Source organism: Nerophis lumbriciformis, linkage group LG05, assembly GCF_033978685.3.
Source record: "Nerophis lumbriciformis linkage group LG05, RoL_Nlum_v2.1, whole genome shotgun sequence".
In the NCBI taxonomy this organism is placed as follows: Eukaryota; Metazoa; Chordata; class Actinopteri; order Syngnathiformes; family Syngnathidae; genus Nerophis; species Nerophis lumbriciformis.
Window position 1 is genome coordinate 39340059 of NC_084552.2, and position 25333 is coordinate 39365391.

Here is a 25333-nt window from a genome sequence, read left to right on the forward strand (position 1 = left end):
AAAAAGCCCCCAAAATAGGAGCGCAAGACAAGAACTAAAACACTACATACAGGAAAACAGCAAAAAACTCTAAATAAGTCACGGCGTAATGTGACAGTAGACCTACTTTGAGACAAGAGCTATGCTTGGTTATGGTTTAAAGTCATATCCAACAATTGCGACAACGACTTTTACTGTCAACTGAGTTTCGTTTTTTAAAGATTTCTGCTGGTGGTGTGCCTCCGCATTTTTTCAACGCAAAAAATGTGCACTGGCTCAAAAAAGGTTGAAAAACACTGGTTTAGGCCATAACTAACTGTTAGCGTTGACTTAAAGGTGCCATATTATGCAAAACCAACATTTCTAACCTGATGGTACCTGCTTATGTGTATTTGGGATCTGCATAAGTATCGAAAATTTGAAATCAAACCGTGGAGCAATTGTAGCGATATTTATAAAACAATGTTGCCTTCCTCTCTACTGGCTCCAAACAGTCTGTTTGGAATTTGCCAGTCCTGTGACCTAATCTGTAGTCCTTCCCACATATAGGGCTGTCACTTTGCATACCAAGGGCCAATTTACAAGCCTTTATTTTGTGAACTAATATAGTCCACATGTGATGTCAAAATTAATGGCCATACCTTATTACCTGCATGCAGCGATATACCCCAATTACCCCAACTAGGGGTCTGCTCGCTGAGAAAGGAAAGAACAATTTCAACATATGCAGAAACAGGGTGTAATGTTAATACAGTTACTACACATGCAACATGAATGTTGACTACTGGAAAAACTGCACCTCCATTTGGGAAAACAATATGAAGTTTTGAGGAAAGAACACTCAGAATTTAGAAGGAAACTTTTAGGGCTGTATGCTTAACTTTTTCACTAGAAGCACCGGTGCTAATAAATGAAAAAAAAATTATCGCACAGAAAAATGTATGTAGCACAGAAAAAAATTTGTAGCAATATGAAAGGTCTTAAATATCACAATTTTGTCATCACCAAACAACTTGCACATGTGCACTCAAACATATAAACACAATGCCATCATAAGGCCTACTGCAACACTCAAACACAGAGAGGGACAAGCGGTAGAAGATGGATGGATGGATGAATATCCCTAAACTGTGCTAGCACTGTCGCTAAAACGAGTGTAAGGCTGGGCGATATGGATCAAAACTCATATCCTGATATTACGTAGTTTGGCCCATAAATGGAAATATCTGTTGACTTAAATAAATATCTCCACCATGCCTTGATTTAAAATTTTCGGAACTGATAGGGATCCAAAAATATACAAAAACAGGTACAAACAATTAAGAAAAGTAGGTTTTGCATAATAACTTAAGAGTGCCTTGAAAATAATATAAGAAAACTCAAATATAACCTCCAATCATCTTTAAAAAAAAATGTTTAGCTATGCTCAATTCTTCAGCTAACAAAAACACAAAAGAACAAAATGTGATATAAAATGCCCTGGTTTAAAAGGACATGTTAAAACATCAGCAGCAACATTAAAAATAATTGACCTTTAACAATGGTGTTTTTTTATAGGTAAACATTATTATAGGATATACACACAAAAATTTTAGCCAAGAACGCCAACCACCCAACTGCTTCATGATGCTGTGTGACAGGCTGTGTTCCAAAAAGTACTTTTAAAAAGTAATTTGTTATAGTAACTCGTTAATTTACCCCAAAAAAATGTAATTACTAACATAATTACTCTTCAGTAAATGTAATTAATTACTAGGGAAAGTAATTTATGTGTTACTTAAAAAACTTCAAATATCTTGCATTATGAAGTTGTGATAAGCAGTGTGTGCGTCTGTGTGTGTGCCTTTAAAAGGCGGTGCTTGTCGCCTCGTGACGTGCGACACCACCGAGTGCTCAGTTATATTTGTACTTGGAAGTCGGAATTTCAACTGGAACGCCCCTGAGGTCGGATTTCCGACTCGAAACGTTGAAGCATTCTCACCACCCCCGGGTTCGTTTCAAAGATGGCTGCTCTGGATGTAAATAATGTTGGCTTTTATAAACCCATTATTAGCACTTCTTTAGATGGATTTAATATAGCAAAATGCGATGAAAGGGTTGAAATCCCTATTTTTTTCAAGTGGCATGGTCTGTTTTTAGGCACATTTGCGAGTAAATTTGTAGCACCGTACAGCCCTGACTTTACAAATATGTCCATTAACTGGACTATTTTCCTGAATCTAGCACTAAATCTTGCATGCTTCAATCAGCCGCAGGTTTACTGAAGGCTGTCAATCTCCTCTCGGTCATCTGTGACACAAACATAAGTGTGCCCTGTTGATGCTGTGAAAAACATTTGTCCTCTCGAATGCGGTCGATAAGTAGGCGACTTAAAAATCCTGAATTAACTCATTCCAAGTAAAGTTGCTCACACGTTGTTGTGTCCAATCAAAGAGCAATCCAGTTTTTGCAGCCTAATGCCTATTGACTTTGTGCAGAGGTCTTACATTGAATCAATCTCCAAGCAGAGCACACAGGAAGCCTATTGTTAATATCGGTTGTGTGAACATGGCTGGCTAATGTCTTTAGGTGTGTGTGTGTGTGTGTGTGTGTGTGTGTGTGTGTGTGTGTGTGTGTGTGTGTGTGTGTGTGTGTGTGTGTGTGTGTGTGTGTGTGTGTGTGTGTGTCATAATCCTTGCCTACTTCCCCAGTTTCATCCCTCATCATTATTTTGTCTCTTCTTTTCCTCTCCCAAGTCCTCTCGTGTCTTTGCGAGTGAGTGATGAGGCCGGCAACTGATCCATCTGTCACTGTTTGTGTGCGTGCACAGGTCACATGGAGCCGGCTGGGTGGCCTCTGCCATGCAGGTGCGCATGAGTGGACGCACACAACTCCAAAAGCTGAGTTGTGTAACGATAGCGTGTTCTCAAATATGTGAAAGTTTAGGGGGAAGTTTCAGCTAATATCTGCTTGGTTTAGTGCAGTGGTTCTCAAACTTTTTCTGTCAGGCCCCCCATAGGATGAAAAAAAAATTGGGCCCCCCCCCCATGCCAACAAAAGCCACAATAGTCACAGAATTAGTCAGGTTTAGATTTATTGACATAACGTAAATGTATTTTCCAAAAAGATAAAACATCTTAAAGTATATAACTCACTTTACAATCTGTGCAAAAAATGAAAGAAAATGCAGCCATTTGGTAAAAAGATGAACAGTTACCTTGCTAAAAAAAAAAAGAGTTTTATCACAGCGTTAGTGGCTGCAATGAGCCTGTTTTGCACTACACATTTTTTTCAAAGCGGGGTTACAGGCTTGATACTGCCACTCTTAAATCATGCTCAACATTGAGTTGAGATTAGAAATTAGTGTAGCTAGCTACTTTCTGATATTCAGCGCGGTTTGTGTCTTCTGCTTCCTGACTTGCGGTGGGCGTGACTCGCAGTGGGTGAGCGGGACGACGCGATTTGTTTATTACGTCGGCAAAGAGATTGTGTTCTGCCGTAAGAGACATTATTTATTCCTCTTTTTATAGTATGTTTCTTTGATGCTTGTCTGGGTTTTTAAATGAAATTACATATGTATGTGTATAAAAAAATACTAAATAAATAAATACATAAACTATTTGTTAAAAAAAACTTCTCGTCACTCGCAAACCCCCCCGCCCCCCTCGCCCCCACCCCAGTCATGCCTCCGCGCCCCCCACTTTGAGAACCACTGGTTTAGTGCATAAACAAGTTGCACAGAAATGAGCCCATGCAAAGTTAATGCGTTGTAGCTGCCAGTGTGTTTGGAGCACCCCCTACTGAAGTCAAGAGGAACTGCAGCAGGTTTAATGGACCTCACAGCTTGCATTTTATATTATTATTATTATTGAGTGCAGGCTCTCTTTTGCAATCCTGTTAGACGCTCAAGGTGACGAGGGCTGTCATAGAGACCCTTGATCGTTTGTTGAGAAGGAAATGATGAAATCGGCATGACGGCTCGTCAAAGTAAAAGCTCGGCAGACAGATGTGCGTCTGTCCCCCGTGAGCGTGTCCTGTGAATAATTTGCCCTCTTAAATGAATGTGTTGTCACACAAAGTAGCACAGCTAACGGCACCCTGCGAGGAGTGTGTGAGCAAAGTGATGAGGGCTTTATTAAATCCTAACGCAATGTGCCTTCATATAAGGCCTAACAGGGTGAAGATGGGGTACAATTTGACTTATTGCATTCAAAACTACAAACACCCTTCGAACAACAGGGCAGAGTAGTAAAAAAGAAATACATATATTTATCATTGTGGGAGGGTTGTATACCTCTGTGATGGATGATTTGATACACATACAGTAGATTTATGGGTTACGATACAATTAAAAAACAATATAATTTTAAAACAGAACAATCCGATAAGATTCGATACAGTGTGCGAACGATTCGATAAGATTCAATAGACTGTACATACCGATTCAATTCTACAGTTAAAAACTTTTAATTTATATATTTTTTACACAAAAGAACAAACCTATTCTTGTTTTTGCATACGCTCCCTTAGCATAAATAGTTTGGACCTCGCCACTAAGCACTCAGACCACATCTGTTCAATCTAAGTCTGTGAGCATGAGCTGATGAAAACTACTCCGATCAGCACGTCAAACACCTTCCAAGACAAACCTCCATACCGCAACTTCCTGAAGAACCCCCAAGGTAGGGAAGGCTGATATGGCCTAAAATCTATATGCTAAACAATATTGTATTTGTTATGTAATAAATAATACCATTTTTGAAACAGGTTACTAAGGCACCTAATTTGGCTGCTGGCATATGCAGTAATATTGTGTCATTTCCTGTTGTATTATTTTATAAAAAAATAAACAATAATAATCTACTTGTTAATTTGGTGTAAAAAGCTCGTTATTTTCAGTTGTGACATTGTTCTGTCTACACTTCTGTGAAAATGTAATACATAATTTCTTCTGTTGTTTCAATACTTGACATTAGTTTTTGGTGATACTACAACTTTGCTGATGAATATAATAGGTCGCTATTGCTCACACTGACACTGATACTTTATATTCAAAACTGTTTGATCGCAAATACAATCAGAAAAAACATGGTAGTTTAATAATATCAATCAAACATTTAAATGTTTTCCTACAGTTGGCTCAGATTGAAACCATTTGGTTTTTGCTCTTAAAGTCCGCCTGTTTCCAGGGACTTATATCCTGAGTTTGTGAACAAAAACGATAAAGATTTTGACATTGATCTAATCACTGTATGACTGACCATATAATACTTGGTATTGTTACTGTCAACATTTGTGTCGATCAGCCCACCGCTGTGAACTCTGTTTTAGCTGTTAACGCCGGTGAGCATGGCGTATTGTATCCTCCTACAATGTGTAGTATCTGTTCTTGTCCTTCAGTGGTACTTGTAATATACGTAGCTTATTTACTGCCATGGAGGCAAGAATTGCTGACTTAGAAGCAGCTTTGCTCTGTTTAGGGACATTAGCTGCCAGCGTGATAGCAGAGACGCTTCAGTGGACGGTGCTGGTATTTACACATAAAACTGTGCATGAGTTATTTTGCAGACATTCCTGGCTCTCGCGTTGTTTTAAAGACAAGCTGTCAACCGATTGCTAGTCTCGCGCGATGCTCCGTCCAAGGTTTTACACTCGATGAACTTAAAAATACACAGCCGATTTGATTGTAGTTGAAGCCGAATCGCTCGCTTGTTAAATCGTTGCATCGATTTATCTCTCGCAACCCTACATTGTGGTTGAAGTTAAGCTGCATCATATTGAGAACTTCCTGGACCTTGCCAAAACTTCTGTGGTCATTTTCAAGACAAATACATTTTACACACACAGTGCTTAAGCGGTTAACGATAGAAATCCGATTACACCCTCTGAGGAGAGTTTCTCTGGCTGCTATTAAAGTTAAGCAAATGAGTGGCAAAAACAATTAATGGCCGCCTGAGTGAATTAAGTGTAATTAAGGAATGGGCGATGCAGTCAGTGTAATGGGCATGTTTATGTGTGTTACAATGGATAACAGGTCTACTGTGGCTGACAAGCAGCGAAGGAGGGAGAGGAAACGGAGGATGGAGAGAGCAGAAGGCAAAGTGAGAGAGTGAAGTCCTTATTCAGGTCTTTTCTGCTCACCCGTCACATCAAGGCTCCAAATCAATCCTGCAAATTGGTTTGTTCCCCGACAAGGTTACAAAATGACGGAGGGATGCGAGTAGAGGGTATGAAGTGAACAAGGAGAGGCAGAATGTGGCATAGAGAGAGGAAACGTGCGAGCAGTAAATAGAGGAAGGAGGGATGTATTTGCGTGGGATGTCCCGGTGTTGACGTATTGTCGAATACAAGCGTGTAAATGTGTGTGTTTGTGTACTGAAGGCCGAAAGCGGGGTCGCTGGACCATAGAGGGGAAGAGATCCAGCTGATAGTTTGTTTCAGGTAAAGACATGCGGATGAAAAATGGCATCCTGGCCTCAGAATCCCACTTCAGTAGCCCTGTCATAATGAAATGTTGGCTCCATTTCCCCACATTCCCCTATTCCAAATGTGTTATTCTTCACTTTTGACCTTTTACTTGTGTGTGTGTGTGTGTGTGTGTGTGTGTGTGTGTGTGTGTGTGTGTGTGTGTGTGTGTGTGTGTGTGTGTGTGTGTGTGTGTGTGTGTGTTTTTTTCAGGAACACTTCACACCAGAGTGCAAGTTCAAAGAGAGTGTGTTTGAGAACTACTACGTCACCTACTCGTCCATCCTGTACAGACAGACGCAGTCAGGTCGGGCCTGGTACATTGGCATCAACCGAGACGGGCAGGTCATGAAGGGGAACCGTGTCAAGAAGACAAAGGGAGCTGCACATTTTCTACCTAAACTCATTGAAGGTTGGCGTAAAAACAGTCAAATTTCTTATTTTTGTTGCGACAATTGAATTGTAATTGTAATTGTATAACCACTTCACCCTCTAGTGGCCATGTATAGGGAACCGTCCCTGCACGACGTTGCTGAGCAGAGTCCACCCAGGAAGACGCCCAAGACATCTAGTGACTCGCCTGTGCTCCAGAATGGCAAGAAAGACACTGAAACAAAAACAAAAACCTCATCTTCCTAGCGCTTACAGACAAACAGTGGAGGGAAGAAGCCCCCCAAAGGACACCTGAACAGAGTTGCCATATTAAGGATCCCTTTGAGACTCTTTGGCTACTATAGCGGATACAAGGCCTCAAAACAATAATTGCTGTCCACTTTCATGTCCGAACCTCGGTGTGAAAAAAAATTGGGAAGCAATAACTTCAAGGAGAGGCATCATAATCTGGAAGAGGTGAATCCAGGGTTTCCCCTTAATGTATTTGATTGTGTCGGTGCGCCACAGCAACATATTAGCCACAACACCTTAAAAATGTGGAGTTTTACATGAAAACAAAATAAAATAAGATGTGTTGCAGCATCCATAAGAAGACACACTAAATTTGATGCACTTTTTAGCTTTTATTGCCAATTTTATGCTAACAACAACCCTAATTCCAACAAGCATTTCCTCCGTGCACACACATCTGTCTCTGTACACACAACAACACTTTGATATTAATATATCCAAGATATACAGTGATCTACAAAATTTAAGATGACAGTGGCGGCTTTTAAGGAGTGGAAGGCTCCACGCAGTGCAAAGCAAGTGTGACGTCAGGCTTGCTGCAATCCAAAAATAGTTATTGAATTTGTTATTCTTATAGCTAGACCTGTGTGTTTATTTCTGTACCTGACAGTTTTGGCTACAACTGTTGCCTTCCTTAGAGGTTGTCACGTGATGAAGGCAACAGTTGTAGCCGAGAAGGTCAGGTACGGAAATAAACACACAGGTCTGGCTATAAGAATAACAAACTGCAGACTCACTGCAGTTCGCTTTTTGTCGCGGACAAAGAGCGACAAAAGAATCTCTAAACATGAGTACAGTTTACAATAAGACCAGGAATAAATGCTAGATTTGTTTTTGATTTTAATTTTTTTTTAAAAAGGACAAAAATGATTGGAGAAATCTCTAGAAAAAAAATATTCTCAACAAATTACATTGTACAATTGAAAAATAGTGCAAAACGATATTTAAGAAAAACATATATTTTCATATAATTATTAACACATTTTCAATATATGTATACATTGTGTTGCCTTTTTAAAGAAAATATATGCATCATCGCAAATAATGTAATGCCGTCATATTGACCACGTCCCTAGCCATGCCCCTAACCACGCCTCCACCGCCACAGATATCTTGGCAATCTAGGGGAAACCCTGGAATCAGATGCTTTCTTGTCATAATCATCAACTATATTTCCCAGTCGGTCCAGCAGCCGAATCTTTCTAGTGTTTCTCACAACGGGTGCAACGGTAGAATGTTGTTTTGGTTTGACTGGTTCTACAGCCATCTTTTTCATCCATGCATGTCTGGAAGTTTGACCGTAGCCCTATTTGTGTGTATGTGCGTGTGTGTGTGCCTGTGCGTTCCATTTACCACTAGTCTGATTTGATGAGTTTGTGACATGTACTCAATTTTCTACTCAGTGTTAATGGAGTTGATCGGCATCCGTCAACTCTTAAATGAGAAGCGTAGAAAGCGTCCTCAGTACATTGTGCATTCATGCAAATACACTTGATACAGTATAAATGATTTCCCTCACAAATACACACAAGGTGGCGTAGTGATATGAAACGTTTGACTGTTGAGGAGGATTACAATTAGCAGATGATAAAATGGTATACTTTTTATATTTGTGCTTGTATGTTGATGACATGTTTGAAGCAAAATTGCATGACTGACACACAAACGATTGAGGTGAAAAACAAATGTCTAATTAATGGCGTAGTGGGTAGAGCAACCGTGCCAGAAACTTGAGGGTTGCAGGTTCGCTCCCCGCCTCTTACCATCAAAAAATCGCTGCTGTTGTGTCCTTGGGCGGCACACTTCACCCTTTGCCCCCGGTGCCACTCACACCGGTGAATTGAATGATGAATGATAGGTGGTGGTCGGAGGGACCGTTGGCGCAAATTGCAGCCACGCTTCCGTCAGTCTACCCCAGGGCAGCTGTGACTATGAAAGTAGCTTACCACCACCAGGTGTGAACGATTGATGGGTTCTACATGTAAAGCGACTTTGGGTACTTAGAAAAGCGCTATATAAATCCCAGTTATTATTATTATTAATTACTTGTATGTGAAAGGCTACCCTATATAGATCACTTTACTTTATTCCCCAAATCATGGATACATGTAATGTTAGCAATATTTGCTCAGTGACCATGTAAGAAAGGGCAAAATACAAAGGCATTTTACTTTGAATTCAATTAACCCATTAAACATTGCCATTATTGTTACATTTGTTCCATGCCAGTAATTATTAAAACACTACTTTCACACCCCGCGGAAGCACTTAAAACCTTAATTAAATGGCTAAGTAGACCTTCAGGTTGCCATGTTTGACCAGTCATCCCCCATGGATCACTAAGTCCATTAAATGTTTGACTATTCTTCACAAAGTAATTACACAAATGTTTAATTAAACGGGGACGCTACAAGAGGAGAATTAAGACCGTCGTCAGATACTGCTTGGATTGCAGTGCGGAAGATTTAACTGTGATAGAAAAAGAAAAAAAAGACAAACATTTCACATAGCTGTAACTATTTCATTCTAAGGGCTAGGACATCTATGTTGCAATATTTTCTTATATATGATTGTTGTTTTCAGCGCTAACTTTATTTTAATAAAGAGGCAATAAGCTGTAAAGGGCATATAGCAGCTTGTTGTTTGTGACTCAGGAGGGAATTTTTAAGTCTAAGAAATAAGTATAACAAGTGTCAGTGTAATAATGTATAATAGAAAGCATGCAATGATTTTTGGAGTTTAAAGGGTTTGAGGTAGGATGTGTTGGGCAGGGCTAAGAAAAAAACAGAAAAAATTACCTTTTTGTTGGTTTTGATGCAAAAACAAAAGGAAAATAGCACTTCAGGTTTGTACCCTGTGTGTTTTGAATGCTTTAAAACATAAGTGGGGGTCATTTCTGTTTGGCTTCAGGCCTCCCCCTGCTGGTGTGGAGTGTCAGTGATTTAGTCAAGGTGCATTTAGATTTGTCATTGCTTTCAGGGGATGCAAAAGAAGGTGGGAGAGCTGTCGCTATTACGTTTGGATATAGGGGTTAAACGCCTCAGTCCCTCCTTGCCATGCTTGCTGAGCAGACTGCAGCTAGGGTCATCCTGGGCTGAGCGAGAGAGGCTTACCATCCTGTGGGAGTTCCACATCTTGAATGGTAACCTGGTTAGTGTGTACGTGTGTAGGACCATATACAGATAAGCTTCTTTGCGTGTTGTGTGTGAGTTGGGGGAGAATCAATGAGCTCGAGTCCTTGGACAAAAAAGCAATAAACACTATTAACAAGGTGCAGCCATCACTATGTCTGGGATGGGGGCAGAGTGGAATGGAGGAAGGTGAAGGCAGGTGCAGATTAATATTGATATTGAATATGTGCAAGTGTTTAGGTTTTTTTTGCCCTTTGGTGTGTGAGTGTGTATGTGCATGCATGCTTTACTTTGAGGTGGAGTCCCTTCGCCACATCTGCAATGCAGCAGAAAACACACCAAAAAAAGAGAAAGTAGTGGAGGGAGGGGCAGCGCTGACAAAAGAGTGACGCTGTCCTCTGAGTTTTTTTTGTTCATTATCAGACTTCAAGCTTATTATTATTACTATTATTGTAACTACATGTGGGACTGACATGTACTGTATTGCATTATGTCAGCACAGATGTGGTTACACGAGTGACCTTTACACGCACAAACACACACACACACACACACACACACACACACACACACACACACACACACACACACACACACACACAGGGACTCCCAAGCAGATACAGCACAATAGGTCATCTGTGTGTCAATGCAGTCCATTTTACATTTTTGTTTAGTTTATGAATGATTGTCACTTTGTTGTTTCCTGTGTATGTTTTTTTCATTCATTTGGAGTATTTTGTTTGGCCCTCAAAAGGTGGGATGAAAAGAAAAAGAAAAGCAAAGACTGTCTTCCTCCTCGTCACCTGATTTTGACTGCACACCTCCTGTTACACACTTTATACCTTTACTTGTATGTGTCATTCATCGATTCGTGACAGATTATTTTTGTTCTTTGTACTGCATGGACACTTGGGACAAAAAGAGACTTCCAAGAGATCATTGTCTTCCAAATGCAAAAAGAGCGCTTTAGTCTTCCAGCTATCAAAGCTACAATGACACTATTTTTGTATACAACCAGGCAAAAAATATATATACATCTATATCTTTCTATAGAAGTATACCCATGACAATGTGGCGGGGATGCAATAGCTCTAACTGATAGCGGTCGATTGGTAACCAATGCTGGACACTGCCCCAACAAAAAGGTTGAGATGAAAGACACATTGTGCAGAAATGGGGAGTGGGAAATGGGGATGGGGTGTATTCTAAAGTTACAAAAGCGGGATGACAAGCTTGCATGCTTCACATCATTTACTGGACACAAAGAAACAGTATTTGCCCTCTATTTACTCTTTGAGCTCTTACCTGTAAACACCCCTTGCATTTATTTATATAATAACTTACACAAAGTCAAGGGAGACATATTATTGGATATAAATGAATAAAACAAACTAATATATTTGTATGATTGTATCACAAGTGGTCAGAGTGTTTTTTTATTGTGTCTTTTATTGTGATAAAAGTGCTACATTGCTGACAACAAATACTATATTATTATGTATTACACAGTCTTCCATAATGCAGTATTCTTTGCGTGACCAACTCTGAAAAATATTTCAACTTGAGATTGGATTTGTGGCTCTTTGAAGGGAGCCATTCCTTTCAAAGAGTCGTTCAAAAAACTGGCTCCTATAGTTTGCTTGTTTTTAAACTGTTTTTCTTTTCCAAGGAAACAATCACTGGTATTAGTTATAAAATAAGATGTAGATCATGATAAACATCAACATTAATATATTGGTAGGAATTATTCTGAAATATTGACTATATTTTTTTCCATTGTAAAGATTCCATAAGGTAGTGATTTTATATATATATATATATATATATATATATATATATATATACACACACACACATATATATATATATATATATATATATATATATATGTGTGTGTGTGTGTGTGTGTGTGTATATATATATATATATATATATATATATATATATATATATATATATATATATATATATAAAATCACTACCTTATGGAATCTTTACATTCTTTGACAGTGACAATATCTTGAATTTTCCTTCACCTATGCACATGAGCATTTTAACAATACAGAGAAAATACACAAATAGCAACAATTAAAGGTTTCATATGTAATAATGTGGCCAGAAATGGTACTGCAATCACGGTAAAAATTCTGGAGTGCCCTCCCTCTCTCCCTGACTGTTGTTGCCAGATACGCAGCCGAATCCAGCTCGATCGACTGGGCTACTCCAAGGAACTTCAAACTTCCACTGCCTTTTACTAGGGGTTGAGGTGCTGGGACCATAATAGCTGAATAGACAAGCGTTTTGTCAATAACAAATCTCTAACCAACACATTTTACACAGAAATTAGGCTATTTCAAGGAAGAAGTACGTCATTCCTGCGTACAATATCACAACAAATGGTTATTGCCAGTACTATCAGAAAACAAAGACTAAAACAAACTACAACAAACGCTAGCAATGGTTATACTGGTCAGAGAAGTGTAGAGCATGCTTAGCAGGCTAATGTACGGCCAAAACTAAAGAGGAGACGAGACATTTTACCAAGATGCATATAGGCTACATGAATGAGGAATTATTTTATCATGTGATTTAGCTGTCTCCATATGATTCACATTGCCATGATGACAGCTGTGCTAATGTTGGAACCAATTTCCTCAGCGTATTAAGAGCAAAATAGGCACTGACACTCCCCATATCCCCATATCCAAATATATTTTGCCCTGTCAGTTCCAATACACATTGACATACTGTACAGGCTAACGGACATACTGTATATTTCCCCCGTTAGCCTATATGTCGATGTGTCAATGACCGGGCTAAGCATAACACTAGGAGTGAAGCACCATCACACTCAGCATTCGTTGCACAAACATACTAGCTTTGTTAGACAATATCATAGACTGTATTGCTGGGTATTGTGGCCAAACAACTCAATTTTTGTTTCATCTGACCACAGACCTTTCCTCCAGAAGGTCTTATCTTTGTCCATGTGATGTAAGATAAAACAAAAATTGAGCTGTTTGGCCACAATACCCAGCAATATGTTTGGAGGAGAAAAGGTGAGGCCTTTAATCCCAGGAACACCAATCCTACCGTCAATCATGGTGGTGGGAGTATTATGCTCTGGGCCTGTTTTGCTGCCAATGGAACTGGTGCTTTACAGAGAGTAAATGGGACAATGAAAAAGGAGGATTACCTCTAATATTCTTCAGGACAACCTAAAATCATCAGCCCGGAGGTTGGGTCTTAGGCGCAGTTGGGTGTTCCAACAGGACAATGACCCCAAACACATGTCAAAAGTGGTAAAGGAATGGCTAAATCAGGCGAGAATTCAGGTTTTAGAATGGCCTTCCCAAAGTCCTGACTTAAACGTGTGGACAATGCTGAAGAAACAAGTCCATGTCAGAAAACCAACAAATTTAGCTGAACTGCACCAATTTTGTCAAGAGGAGTGGTCAAAAATTCAACCAGAAGCTTGTGGATGGCTACCAAAAGCGCCTTATTGCAGTAAAACTTGCCAAGGGACATGTAACCAAATATTAACATTGCTGTATGTATACCCAGCAGATTTGGTCACATTTTCAGTAGACCCATAATAAATTCATAAAAGAACCAAACTTCATGAATGTTTTTTGTGACAGACATGTATGTGCTCCAATCACTCTATCACAAAAAAAAAAAAAAGAGTTGTAGAAATTATTGGAAACTCAAGACAGCCATGACATTATGTTCTTTAAAAGTGTATGTAAACGTTTTGCCAACAACTCTATATAGGGTACATTACATGGGGGTATGGCCATTGTTGCACAGTAGTGCCTTGCTTCTGTATATATTTTGCCCTGTCAGTTCGAATACACATCGACATACAGGCTAACGGGCATATATTTCCCCTGTTAGCCTATATGTCGATGTGTCATTGACCGGGCCAAGCATTACACTAGGAGCGAAGCGCCATCACACTCAGCATTTGTTGCACAAACATACTAGCTTTGTTAGGCAAGATCATAGACTGTATTGGACAATATAGTTTACATACGCAATGTGCATTTCCATTTATTACAAGTAATAAAACAAATGTCTGACTTACCTATCAAGGAGGAATTTAGCAAGTTTATAACTTCCCATTGTTACGTTGGTCTAACAATGGGAAGTTATGACGGGGCCGAAACATGCGAACTAGGAAGCTTCCTATTCTCGCAACTTACAAAATTAGGAGTAAAATTGGACTATACAGAGACGACGGACTGGCCGTTTCCAATGCCAGACCGAGAGCTTTGGAAAACATCAAAAAAGAAATATGCCGCATTTTCTAAAATAATGAACTAAGGATCACAATTGAGGCAAACAAACACACTGTAAACTTCCTGGATGTAACACTCAACCTGAGCAACAACACACATCGGCCATTTACAAAGCCCGACACCACATTACAATATGTACACCATGACAGCAATTACCCGCCTGTCACAACCAGGAACATCCTAGCCATCAACATCAACAGGAGACTGTCAGCCCTGTCATCAGACAGGGAATCATTCAACCAAGCAACACCTCCATACCAAAAAGCACTCAACAAAAGTGGATACCAACCCAACCTCCAAGACGACCCACCAGCAACTAAAAAAAGAAAAATCCGGAAACGGGACAACATACTTTGGTTTAACCCTCCATTCAGCAAAAATGTCAGCACAAATATCGGACACAAATTTCTTGCACTCATTAACAAGCACTTCCCCCAAAAACATGTACTCAGGAAGATATTCAACAGGAACACCTTCAAACTTAGCTACAGCTGCATTGACAAATATCAAACAAACCATTGACTCACACAACAGAAAGATTCTGAGCACACATAGACAAGCAACCGCTAAGGACTCCAATGCCACAGATAACTGCAATTGCAGACAAAGGCTTAACTGCCCACTTACCGGAAACTGTTTAAAAACATCAGTAGTTTACCAAGCCAATGTCACCCGCAAGGACACCTCAAACACAGAGACATATATTGGACTCACAGAAAACACCTTTAAAACCCGTTATAACAACCACACAGCATCATTCCGTAGGCCCCAACTCAAGACCTCCACAGAACTGAGCGAATACATATGGACTCTTAAAGACAATACAATTGATTACATTATTACATGGCAAATTGTCGCATCTAGCTCACCATACAACAGTGCAACTAAAAGATGTAACCTTTGCCTGAAATAATTTTTTTTTATTATACACCACCTCAGCATGTCCACATTAAAAAAACGCTACAAACTGGTCTCATCATGCCGGCACAGAAGCAAGGCACTACTGTGCAACAATGGCCACACCCACATGTAACGTACCCTATATATATATATATGTAACAACCACAAACACTTCAATAAAATCCCCTGAAGAGTAGGGAAACCTTCAAAACAGGCCTGTAGGAATTAAATAGCCTCTGTGTTTTTTGCTGACCTAACGTATATTCCACTCTACCCCGGTATTGAGCACTGTATAACGGATAGACCACAGTAACCTCAACTATATATATATATATATATATATACTTTCACATACACACACACACATGAATATATACATATGTATTTATATGCATCTATATATATGCATATATATATATATATATTTATATATAGTTGTATTATTATACTATATTTTCATTTCATTTCATTATAATGTATATTTATTCATTTATGAAAGAGATGTTTTCTGTTAACATGTTAAAGGTGTTAATAAAAATAGAAGCATGTATCATGTTGTAATTGTATGCATGTTCGAAATGAACTCAAACCATAACATATAGATTTCTTACTTTCATGAAGACAAGAATATAAATTGGTGTATTACCTTATTCTGATGACTTGCATTGATTAAAATCAGACAGAAATTACAGTAGTTCCACATTTTCGTTTTTACATTGTGGAGGAGAAAAAAAGTCCTCCTTTCTGTCCAATACTACATGGAAGTGGTTGGTTTTTGGCATCTTATTTGTCCAGCTTCCAGACTCGTTTTTATACACTTTACAATCTATATATTGACTGCAAAATCTGTAGCTTGCTAGCTTGAGTGCGCTACCTTTCTGAGACTTTTATTTTGTTAGCGCAGGGAGGATGGAGCAGCACTTTTATTGTGAAGACAAGAACTGTGCAGTCGGTCTTTAGGCTTTTGACGGCAGGTACGGCGCAACATTCTATTGAAATAAAAAGTGTTTCTCGCCTTGCCGTCAGTCGTTTTTTCTTCAAATTGAGCTTGCAGCCCCCAGCGTCATCTCATAAGATCCTTGGATGCTGTGAATGTCAATCAAGTGACGTCATAGTGAAGATTGATGATCGCATATTTTTAGGACTTTTTTTTTAAGCCTGGCTGGCGATCGACTGACACCCTCCACGATCGACCGGCAGCTTGTGATCGACGTAATGGGCACCCCTGTTCTACGGTCAAATTAAATTGCATGATGGATGGATGGATTAATGTTATATTTATATTAAAGTGTTTTCATTATTAATGCAATATTTTTTTAAAGTTAAAATTAAAAAAAGTTAAAGTACCAATGATTGTCACACACACACTAGGTGTGGTGAAATTAACCACTGCATTTGACCCATCCCCTTGTTCACCCCCTGGGAGGTGAGGGGAGCAGTGGGCAACAGCGGTTTTGCATTTTGGTGATTTAAACCCCAATTCCAACCCTTAATGCTGAGTCCCAAGCAGGGAGGTAATGGGTCCCATTTTTATAGTCTTTGGTATGACTCGGCTGGGGTTTGAACTCACAACCTACCGATCTCAGGACGGACACTCTAACCACAAGGCCACTGAGCAGGTTTTGCGATTAATCACATGATTTAACTGTTAATTTTGACAGTCTTAGTCTATATGTATACAAAAAGTATGCAAATAAATTAGGACATATTAAAAATGTCAATACAAAATTGTACTATCCTAGCTAGTGTGTGTTTATGCTTGAACTACTTGACATATCTTCATCACAACAATGAACCAGAAACGCAAATCCAAATGTTGCTATCTTTCCTTTGACTGCTTTTCTCGTTCAGTCGCCAGTAGGGATGTAAATCTCTTTGTGATGGACGATTTGGTTCGCATCTCGATTCACGGGTTACGATGCAATTCAAAATGTATTTATAAAACAGAAAGATTAGATGCGATTTGATTTAGTCTATGAACGATTCGGTATGATTCGATAAGATTCAATTTGCTGTATGAACGATTAGATTCTATGGTTAACATTTGTTGATGGACACATTATTTTTTGCACCAAAAAAGAACAAAAGCATTCCTTCCTGTGCGTACACTCCTGCTCATGTTAGAGCAGGGGTCTCAAACTCAATTTACCTGGGGGCCACAGAATGCAGAAACTGGGTGAGGCTGGGCCGCAAGAAAAGATTTCTTAAAAAAAATCGAACATGCACTTTTTAATGAATTCACCTTCTTTGAATGGCTTTCCCGCCCTAGCAACTATCTCACTCTCCATGTAGCTAGCTTTGACTGCTGCATCGCTCTTTTTGGTTGCTTTCTTGAAGAAATCTTGTTGCCTCAGTAGACTGCTTTTAAAATTTACAACCCGGTTCACTATCTCATCTCCCTGGTATTTTTCATACTCTTCAACATGTCAAATTGTATTCCTTGTGCACCGCAACTTTCTCTGTGCAAATAAGACACGTCGGTGTGCCGATGTGCTCAACAAAGGAATATTGCATCTCCCACTTTTCCTGGAACTATTGTCTTTGCTTAACACTAACCTTTCTCTTCACTGCAGGCTTTGAAAAAGACATGTTTGGGGTTGTGGAATATATTTGTGTTTAGCCGACGCACGAAGAATAATGTTATTTCCGCAATGTGTGTCGTTCCGCTTTTCCTCCCTACAGCAACACGGCGGTCGGCGGATAATAGCCGGGAAAATACAGGGATAGCGAGTGCAAAAATGTGAGTGTTATCCGGCGTCATATAGAAATATATGTAGTCTTCATCGTGTGAGGCAATGCAAATTATACAATAAAAAACAAACAAATAACGGTTTGAATTGGTCCCGGTTATCGGGGACTGTTATTACTGGCGGACAGGTGTCGCGGTGTGACTGCAGCCAGGCACGTAAGAAAACCCTCGTCTCCATGGCAACGTTTCTGTCGCTTTCACTTATTTGCCGCTTTTCCACTGAAGCAGGAGTAGGCAACCCAGAACGTTGAAAGAGCCATTTTGGAGCCAAATAAAAAAAAGTGTCTCTGTCTGCAGCCGGGGGGGGGGGGGGGGTAGGGTCGCCGGGGAGTTTACAGTTACGGTAGCACAATTAGCCGCGAACGGGCTAACATCACGACTAACGTGTTACACGTCCGATACGCCCAGCGACTCTCTGCCGGAGTATCAGCGCTGGGGTCCAATGCACCACAGTTTTGTATTGTCGCTCGGTCCTTTGGCAGAGTGCTTTGGAAGCTACCGGACCACTCGTCTCCCCGGCCCGGACTGTTTACAGCGACGCCAGGGGAGGGAGCGATAGAGAGACACACACACAGCGACAGAGAGAGCGAGCGAGAGAGAGAGAGAAAGAGAGAGAGAGAGAGAGAGAGAGAGAGAGAGAGAGAGAGAGAAAGAGAGAGCGAGAGGGAGAAATAGCGCGTGGGGGTCTAGTGGAAAAGCGGCAAAACGTTTCTCTGCTTGCATCACGCAAGTGACGTCAATGTTCGGCCCTCGAGAGCCATATACCACACCGTGATTGGTAGATTAGCCGCACTAACATTAAACTTTCATATTAAGGTGGGGGCCGCAAAATAACGTCTCGCGGGCCGCAACTGGCCCGCTGGCCGCGAGTCTGAGACCCCTGTGTTAGAGGATAAATAATTAGGACCTTAGATCTGTCCAAGTTAAGTCTATGAGCATGAACTGATAAAACTACTCAGGTAAGAGGCAAAATGTCTTCTACAATAACCTGATGAACAAATCAAATTAAATCAAATCAGAACACCCATGGGCACATTCATCTTCAAATATTAAAAAACACTATAAATATGACAAGATTCCAGTATCTTGTAATTTTTAAAACAACATACTGTATAGCCCCAAAGATGTTAAATAAAGTAAAAAGGCAAACATGTCAAATATATTTCCTTTCCACAAGTCAAGTCAGTGTCGTCACTGGTGTTTTAGGGTTCTAGCCAATGGCTTGACTGGGGGCAGGGCCTCCGGGGACAAGGATGGGAAGTGATGTTGTTGTAAAGTTGAAAGGTGAAAGTAAAGTTGCCGAAAAAGGAAAGCAAGACACGGAGATTGAGCCCTTTGTACAAAAATGTTGCATGTTGTGCAATAAAAAAAGAAACTGAGAATGTGTTTGAGCCTCCATTACTTGGGATATTACTATATTGACAGACGGCACAGCACGGAGACGGTACGCTATGTTGACGTTACGTATTTAGTGGGTAATTATTTGGCGCGCAGCCGTGACTCTCGCAATGTGTTTTAAAGATAAACTGTCAACTGAATCCTAGTCTCGCACAACACCCAGTCCATGTAGCTACATCTATTTTTATCTCAAGTCACGTAAGTGACGTAACAAACGCATGTGACTCTTTTCACGGACAACCCTGCCTCTTGTGTCTTTTTAAAGACAAAAGCTGTCAACTGATTTCTAGTTTGGCGAGATATCCGGTTTATGTGTTTAGACTCGATTAACCTAAGGAGTCACAACTGAACCCTATCGATTGAAGGGGCTGTATTTGGCGTAGCCGAACCGGACACTTCTTGAACTGGATATCCGGTCACATCGGTTTATCGTTAACAACCCTAATTGCCAGTCGGGTGGCGCACACATGCAGTGTGGGCAATAAAATTAGGTTCCCATTGTTCACATAAAAGAGCCATTCAAAAGGCTTGATTCGTTTGCAAACTTCACATCTGTAAATTTAACATGGTGGATGGAGCAACATATAAAATGTGTTCGTTTTAACATTTTAAATGAAAGGCAAAACATATATAATTATGCTGACAAGCGACAACAACAATACTACAAAAGCAAAAACAATAATGATATACAAAAAGACAGTCATTTATTTTATAACTATGGTTGCAAATGTAATTTATAACATTATGTGGCAACCTCTAAACTACTGTACATCCAAATCAACTGTGTATATGAGGTCTATTTTAAGAATAATATTGAACAAAGTGCTGTACAAATAATAATATTATTATTACAGTTAGAAAACAAAAGTTTCGTGTTGGTCCTCCCTGAGTTGGATACAAATCTGCTGACAGTTGACTTCTATTTGCTTTCCAATAATGCACAAATACAATTTTAATCCAAACAACAACATTAGCTCCATTATTTTTTTCATATGTTGTTGGTCCTTCCTTTTCTTTTTTTCTCTCCTTTGCGGACCTGAACATCAGTATCGCAAGAACCATGAGGATGTGAGCGTGTGACAGAAGCAGGAAGTGCTCGGAAGGCTAGAATCCTTTACTGCTCTCGGATCCCTTCCCATCCGTTAGATCAGAGGATGCAGACCATGAATTGGGACACAATTATAATCTATCTCACCCGGCCATGTCAGCCATCTTGGGTCAGCCATCCATTTAGATCCAATGTTGTTCAGACACGATACAGGTTAATTTAACATTTAGTCAATCAAGAAAATGACTAAAAAAACGAACGCAATTAGACAGATGACTTCTTAAATTAATTAACTGTGGCTGTTTAGCGCCATCAAATTGATTTTAGGTAATAACGTCAACATTTTTGCCGTTCGTCACTTGTTGCTGATGCGTCTAATACCGAGAAAACAATCCATTTAACTCAGGCCAATATAAACGGAAGTGATCTATTGTTGATGCAGCTCGCTGTTAACACTTTGCTTCTATGGGAATTAAATTGGCCGAGGACCAAATGGCAGTGAGAGTGGATCATAAATGATTGTGGCGTGTTGTTGTTCACCGTTAAGCGCCAAATCGCTCATTTGTTATATCGCTATCCAGTAGAGAAGGCCTATCCAGCATGTCGTGAAAGCTCGGGCCACTGATCTTGCAAATGCTCCAAAATTCCCAGAGACACCCCAAAATCTTCCTAGATAGATGGTGTATGTTATGGCTGGACAAATGGGTACTGTATGTACAGTACATTAGAGGGTTGCAAAACCAGAAAACATAAGTAATAGTAACACCCATAAAAAATATATATTTTAGCTATTTACTAATGCACTGGATTATGCTGCTACATCGCTTCTCCTGCTCCAAAACCACCTGCTCGCTTGATGTTTGTTATCATCATTTGCAGTAAAAGTGACTGTTGTAGTCATTACAGTAGATTTAGCACCAATAACCCTCCGCATAGGGCCCTATGAAATCTGATTTATTTAACTTTTTTTCAAATTCCATTTCTTTGATCTTTTTTTATTAGAATTTCATTTTTACCATCTACACCAGAGGAGTCGAAACTTTTCTCACTGGGGGCTGAGAAAAGTATATATATATATATATATATATATATATAATCCATTTTCTAACGCTTGTTACTCTCTGTGTCTCCTAGCCTCTCAGGCAAATCATATTGTTTAAAAATGCATTTTCCCATCGATAACATGACATCATCGCGCTCGAAATATATATACACACACACGCACACATATATATACACAGCCGCGATCAAATGTGTACATAGACTTGTAAAGAACATAATGTCATTTTTTGTGATAGAGTGATTGGAGCACATTCATTGTCACAAAAAACATTCATGAAGTTTGGTTCTTTTATGAATTTATTATGGGCCTACTGAAAATGTGACAAAATCTGCTGGGTCAAAAGTATACATACAGCAATGTTAATATTTGGTTACATGTCCCTTGGCAAGTTTCACTGCAATAAGGCGTTTTTGGTAGCCATCCACAAGCTTCTGGCAAGCTTCTGGTTGAATTTTTGACCACTCCTCTTGACAAAATTGGTGCAGTTCAGCTAAATGTGTTGGTTTTCTGACATGGACTTGTTTCTTCAGCATTGTCCACACGTTTAAGTCAGGACTTTGGGAAGGCCATTCCAAAACCTTTATTCTAGCCTGATTTAGCCATTCCTTTACCACTTTTGACATGTGTTTGGGGTCATTGTCCTGCTGGAACACCCAATTGCGCCCAAGACCCAACCTCCGGGCTGATGATTTTAGGTTGTCCTGAAGAATTTGGAGGTAATCCTCCTTTTTCATTGTCCCATTTACTCTCTGTAAAGCACCAGTTCCATTGGCAGCAAAACAGGCCCAGAGCATAATACTACCACCACCATGTTTGACGGTGGGAATGGTGTTCCTAGGATTAAGGCCACACCTTTTCTCCTCCAAACATATTGCTGGATATTGTGGCCAAACAGCTCACTTTTTGTTTCATCTGACATGACATGGACAAAGATAAGACCTTCTGGAGGAAAGTTCTGCGGTCAAACGAAACAAAAATTGAGCTGTTTGCATGGCCACAATACCCAGCAATATGTTTGGAGGAGAAAAGGTGAGGCCTTTAATCCCAGGATTAATCCCTGCTATACATCATTGGACAATTTTGCCCAGTATTCAAGTCAAACCATAATACAGTTCTAACCTAACTGTTGTACGTTTACATGTTTTTGAGTAATAAAAAAAACCACACAGGAATGCATCAGTTATTTGGTGGCCACATTAAAAGTTATTACCTGACAAATGAAATTGTTTACAATCCCTGGCATCAGTGGTTGCATCAACAACAGCTAGCATTAGCATTAGCATAGCGTTTTTCTGTGCTTTTCACAAATGTTTTGTAAAAAAAAAAAAAAAAGTATATAACTTCACACATAGAAGTCATTTGATAACTGTTTGGCTCTTTTTTGAGCAAGAGATGCATTATGTAGTTTTCTGCACACTTGTGTTTGAGGTGGCCTTTTCGAAGTCTGAGTGACAGAGTCCCAGAGTCAGGCAGCTAGCTGGCCTGACAAAAGGCAAGGCAGCACACTAGAGTGTTAGCACGGCTCCAAGCAGGTGAGTAAAAGTTTAGTTTTGGAGCGAGCGGGTGCGTGTAACAAGATGCTCCATTACACAGACAAGCGTTCCTACTCCTCACAGTGACTATATTTCCATGCATAAGTCAGATTTGTCAAATAATTGCGCTTAAAAGAAGCCAAATTAAACAACCCATGAAAACACCTTAATCTGATCGTGTTTGGTTTTTAAAAAGCTGGACTCACACACTTAGATTTTGCACTGGTTTCAACACGTGGGATATAACCAGCTCAGTGGCCTTGTGGTTAGAGTGTCCGCCCTGAGATCGGTAGGTTGTGAGTTCAAACCCTGTGTAATACCGAAGACTATAAAAATTGACCTATTACCTCCCTGCTTGGCAATCAGCATTAAGGGTTGGAATTGAGGGTTAAATCACCAAATGATTCCCGGGCGCGGCCACCGCTGCTGCTCACTGCTCCCCTCACCTCCCAGGGGGTGAACATGGGGATGGGTCAAATGCAGAGGATAATTTCACCGCAACTAGTGTATGTGTGACAATCATTGGAACTTTAACTTTAACCCAGAAGCGGATCCGGTTCAATAAAAACATAAGCAACAACTGGGATGAAGGGAAGAACATAATATGTTTTAAGCTATTAATTGATTCCACTACCTCCTTGAGACAGATTGGACGGTCACAGAATTCTCGGTCAGCTGTGCTAGTTGATTTAGTATCAGTTAAGGCATCCATAAACGAAAGAGCATCACTTTCACAGTATTGACTAATGTATACTTTTTTGTAAAATTGAGAATAATAATTTGCAATCTGTTTTGCATCATTGCAAACCATATCGTTTATTTTCAGTTGATCAATAGTGTTATTTTGAGTCTGCGATTTTTCTAATCGAAAGAAATACACAGAATGTTGTTCACCTGCCTCCAGGTAGATCTTACAAAGGCTCCTTCTGCTTTCGATTGATACATGTTGTCTAATTTACTTTGACTTTCTAAGAGCCTTTCTTTTTCTTCTGCTGACATATTACCTGGACATAATACAGTAATGATGGAAATCACATTTTCTTCCTCAGATCACTTTTTGTTAGCTAGATTACTGCAATATTTTCTAATAAATGTTCCTACCTCATATTTAAGGAATTCCCAATCACTACCATACATTGTTTGTGTCTTGGCTTTATTCCAAAAAAGTTGTATTAGTTCTTTAATCCTCATTTTAACTGCTTCATGACATAAAACCGAACTATTGAGTTATTTGGACAATTGTGAAACGGAGGTAGAGAGATGTGAATCTGCAAAGCCCTATCATCAGTCAAAGGAGTGGAGAGAATTTTAACATTAACATTGTTAATTAACAGGTATTTAAAGCAAAACTGAAGTACAAAAACAAACTGGAAACTGAATTCAGCAACATGAACACCAAGCAGGCATTTCAGAAGGTGAAAACCCTGACAGGATGCCAAACAAAAACATCATGCACTGTCAGTGACCCAGAAACCCTCTCTAAAGACCTGAACATATTTTTTACCCGCTTTGACAAATTGGACTTTTCATCAGAGTGTCAGGACCTGCTGAGAGCCCTACCACCACCAGACCCCGAGGAACCGGCCCCCTTCACAGAGGAGGAAGTACGATGCCAGTTGAGCCGCTGCAAGCTAGGCAAGGCACCAGGGCCTGATGGCATTCCAGCCAGGGTGATCAGGGACTGTGCCATAGAGCTCTCCCCTATCCTACACTCACTCTTCTGTGAAAGCTACTGGACTGCAACAATACCTACATTGTGGAAAACTGCAACCATCATCCCAGTACCGAAAAAATCCAGACCCACAGAACTCAACCATTACCGCCCCATAGCCCTCACATCCATAATTATGAAGTGCCTGGAGAAACTGCTGCTTCACAACATCCTTCTAGTTGTCACCCCACACCTGGACCCCCCCCAATTTGCCTACAGGGCCAGGAGGGGCACAGAGGATGCTGTGGCCTGCCTGCTGCATCTCCTCCTCCAGCATCTGGACTCCCCAGGCAACTTTGCCAGGATCCTCTTCGTGGACTTCAGCTCCGCCTTCAACTCCCTACAGAAGCATCTACTGATCCGGAAACTACACCAGCTCAACATCCCCCCTCA

General features: G+C 40.1%; 2 protein-coding genes across 2 annotated transcripts in view; one reads left to right on the plus strand and one right to left on the minus strand.

Moving 5' to 3' along the window:
- Nucleotides 1–11636, plus strand: part of fgf11a (fibroblast growth factor 11a) — an 85076-nt gene extending 73440 nt beyond the window's left edge. Inside the window, exons 4-5 of the mRNA XM_061960382.2 lie at nucleotides 6637–6835; nucleotides 6920–11636. Coding sequence (XP_061816366.1) covers nucleotides 6637–6835; nucleotides 6920–7062 — 342 coding nt within the window. The 3' untranslated portion in view covers nucleotides 7063–11636. The remainder of the gene's footprint in view (nucleotides 1–6636; nucleotides 6836–6919) is intronic.
- Nucleotides 1–25333, minus strand: part of nlgn2a (neuroligin 2a) — a 440867-nt gene that overhangs the window by 400030 nt on the left and 15504 nt on the right. The window lies entirely within an intron of this gene.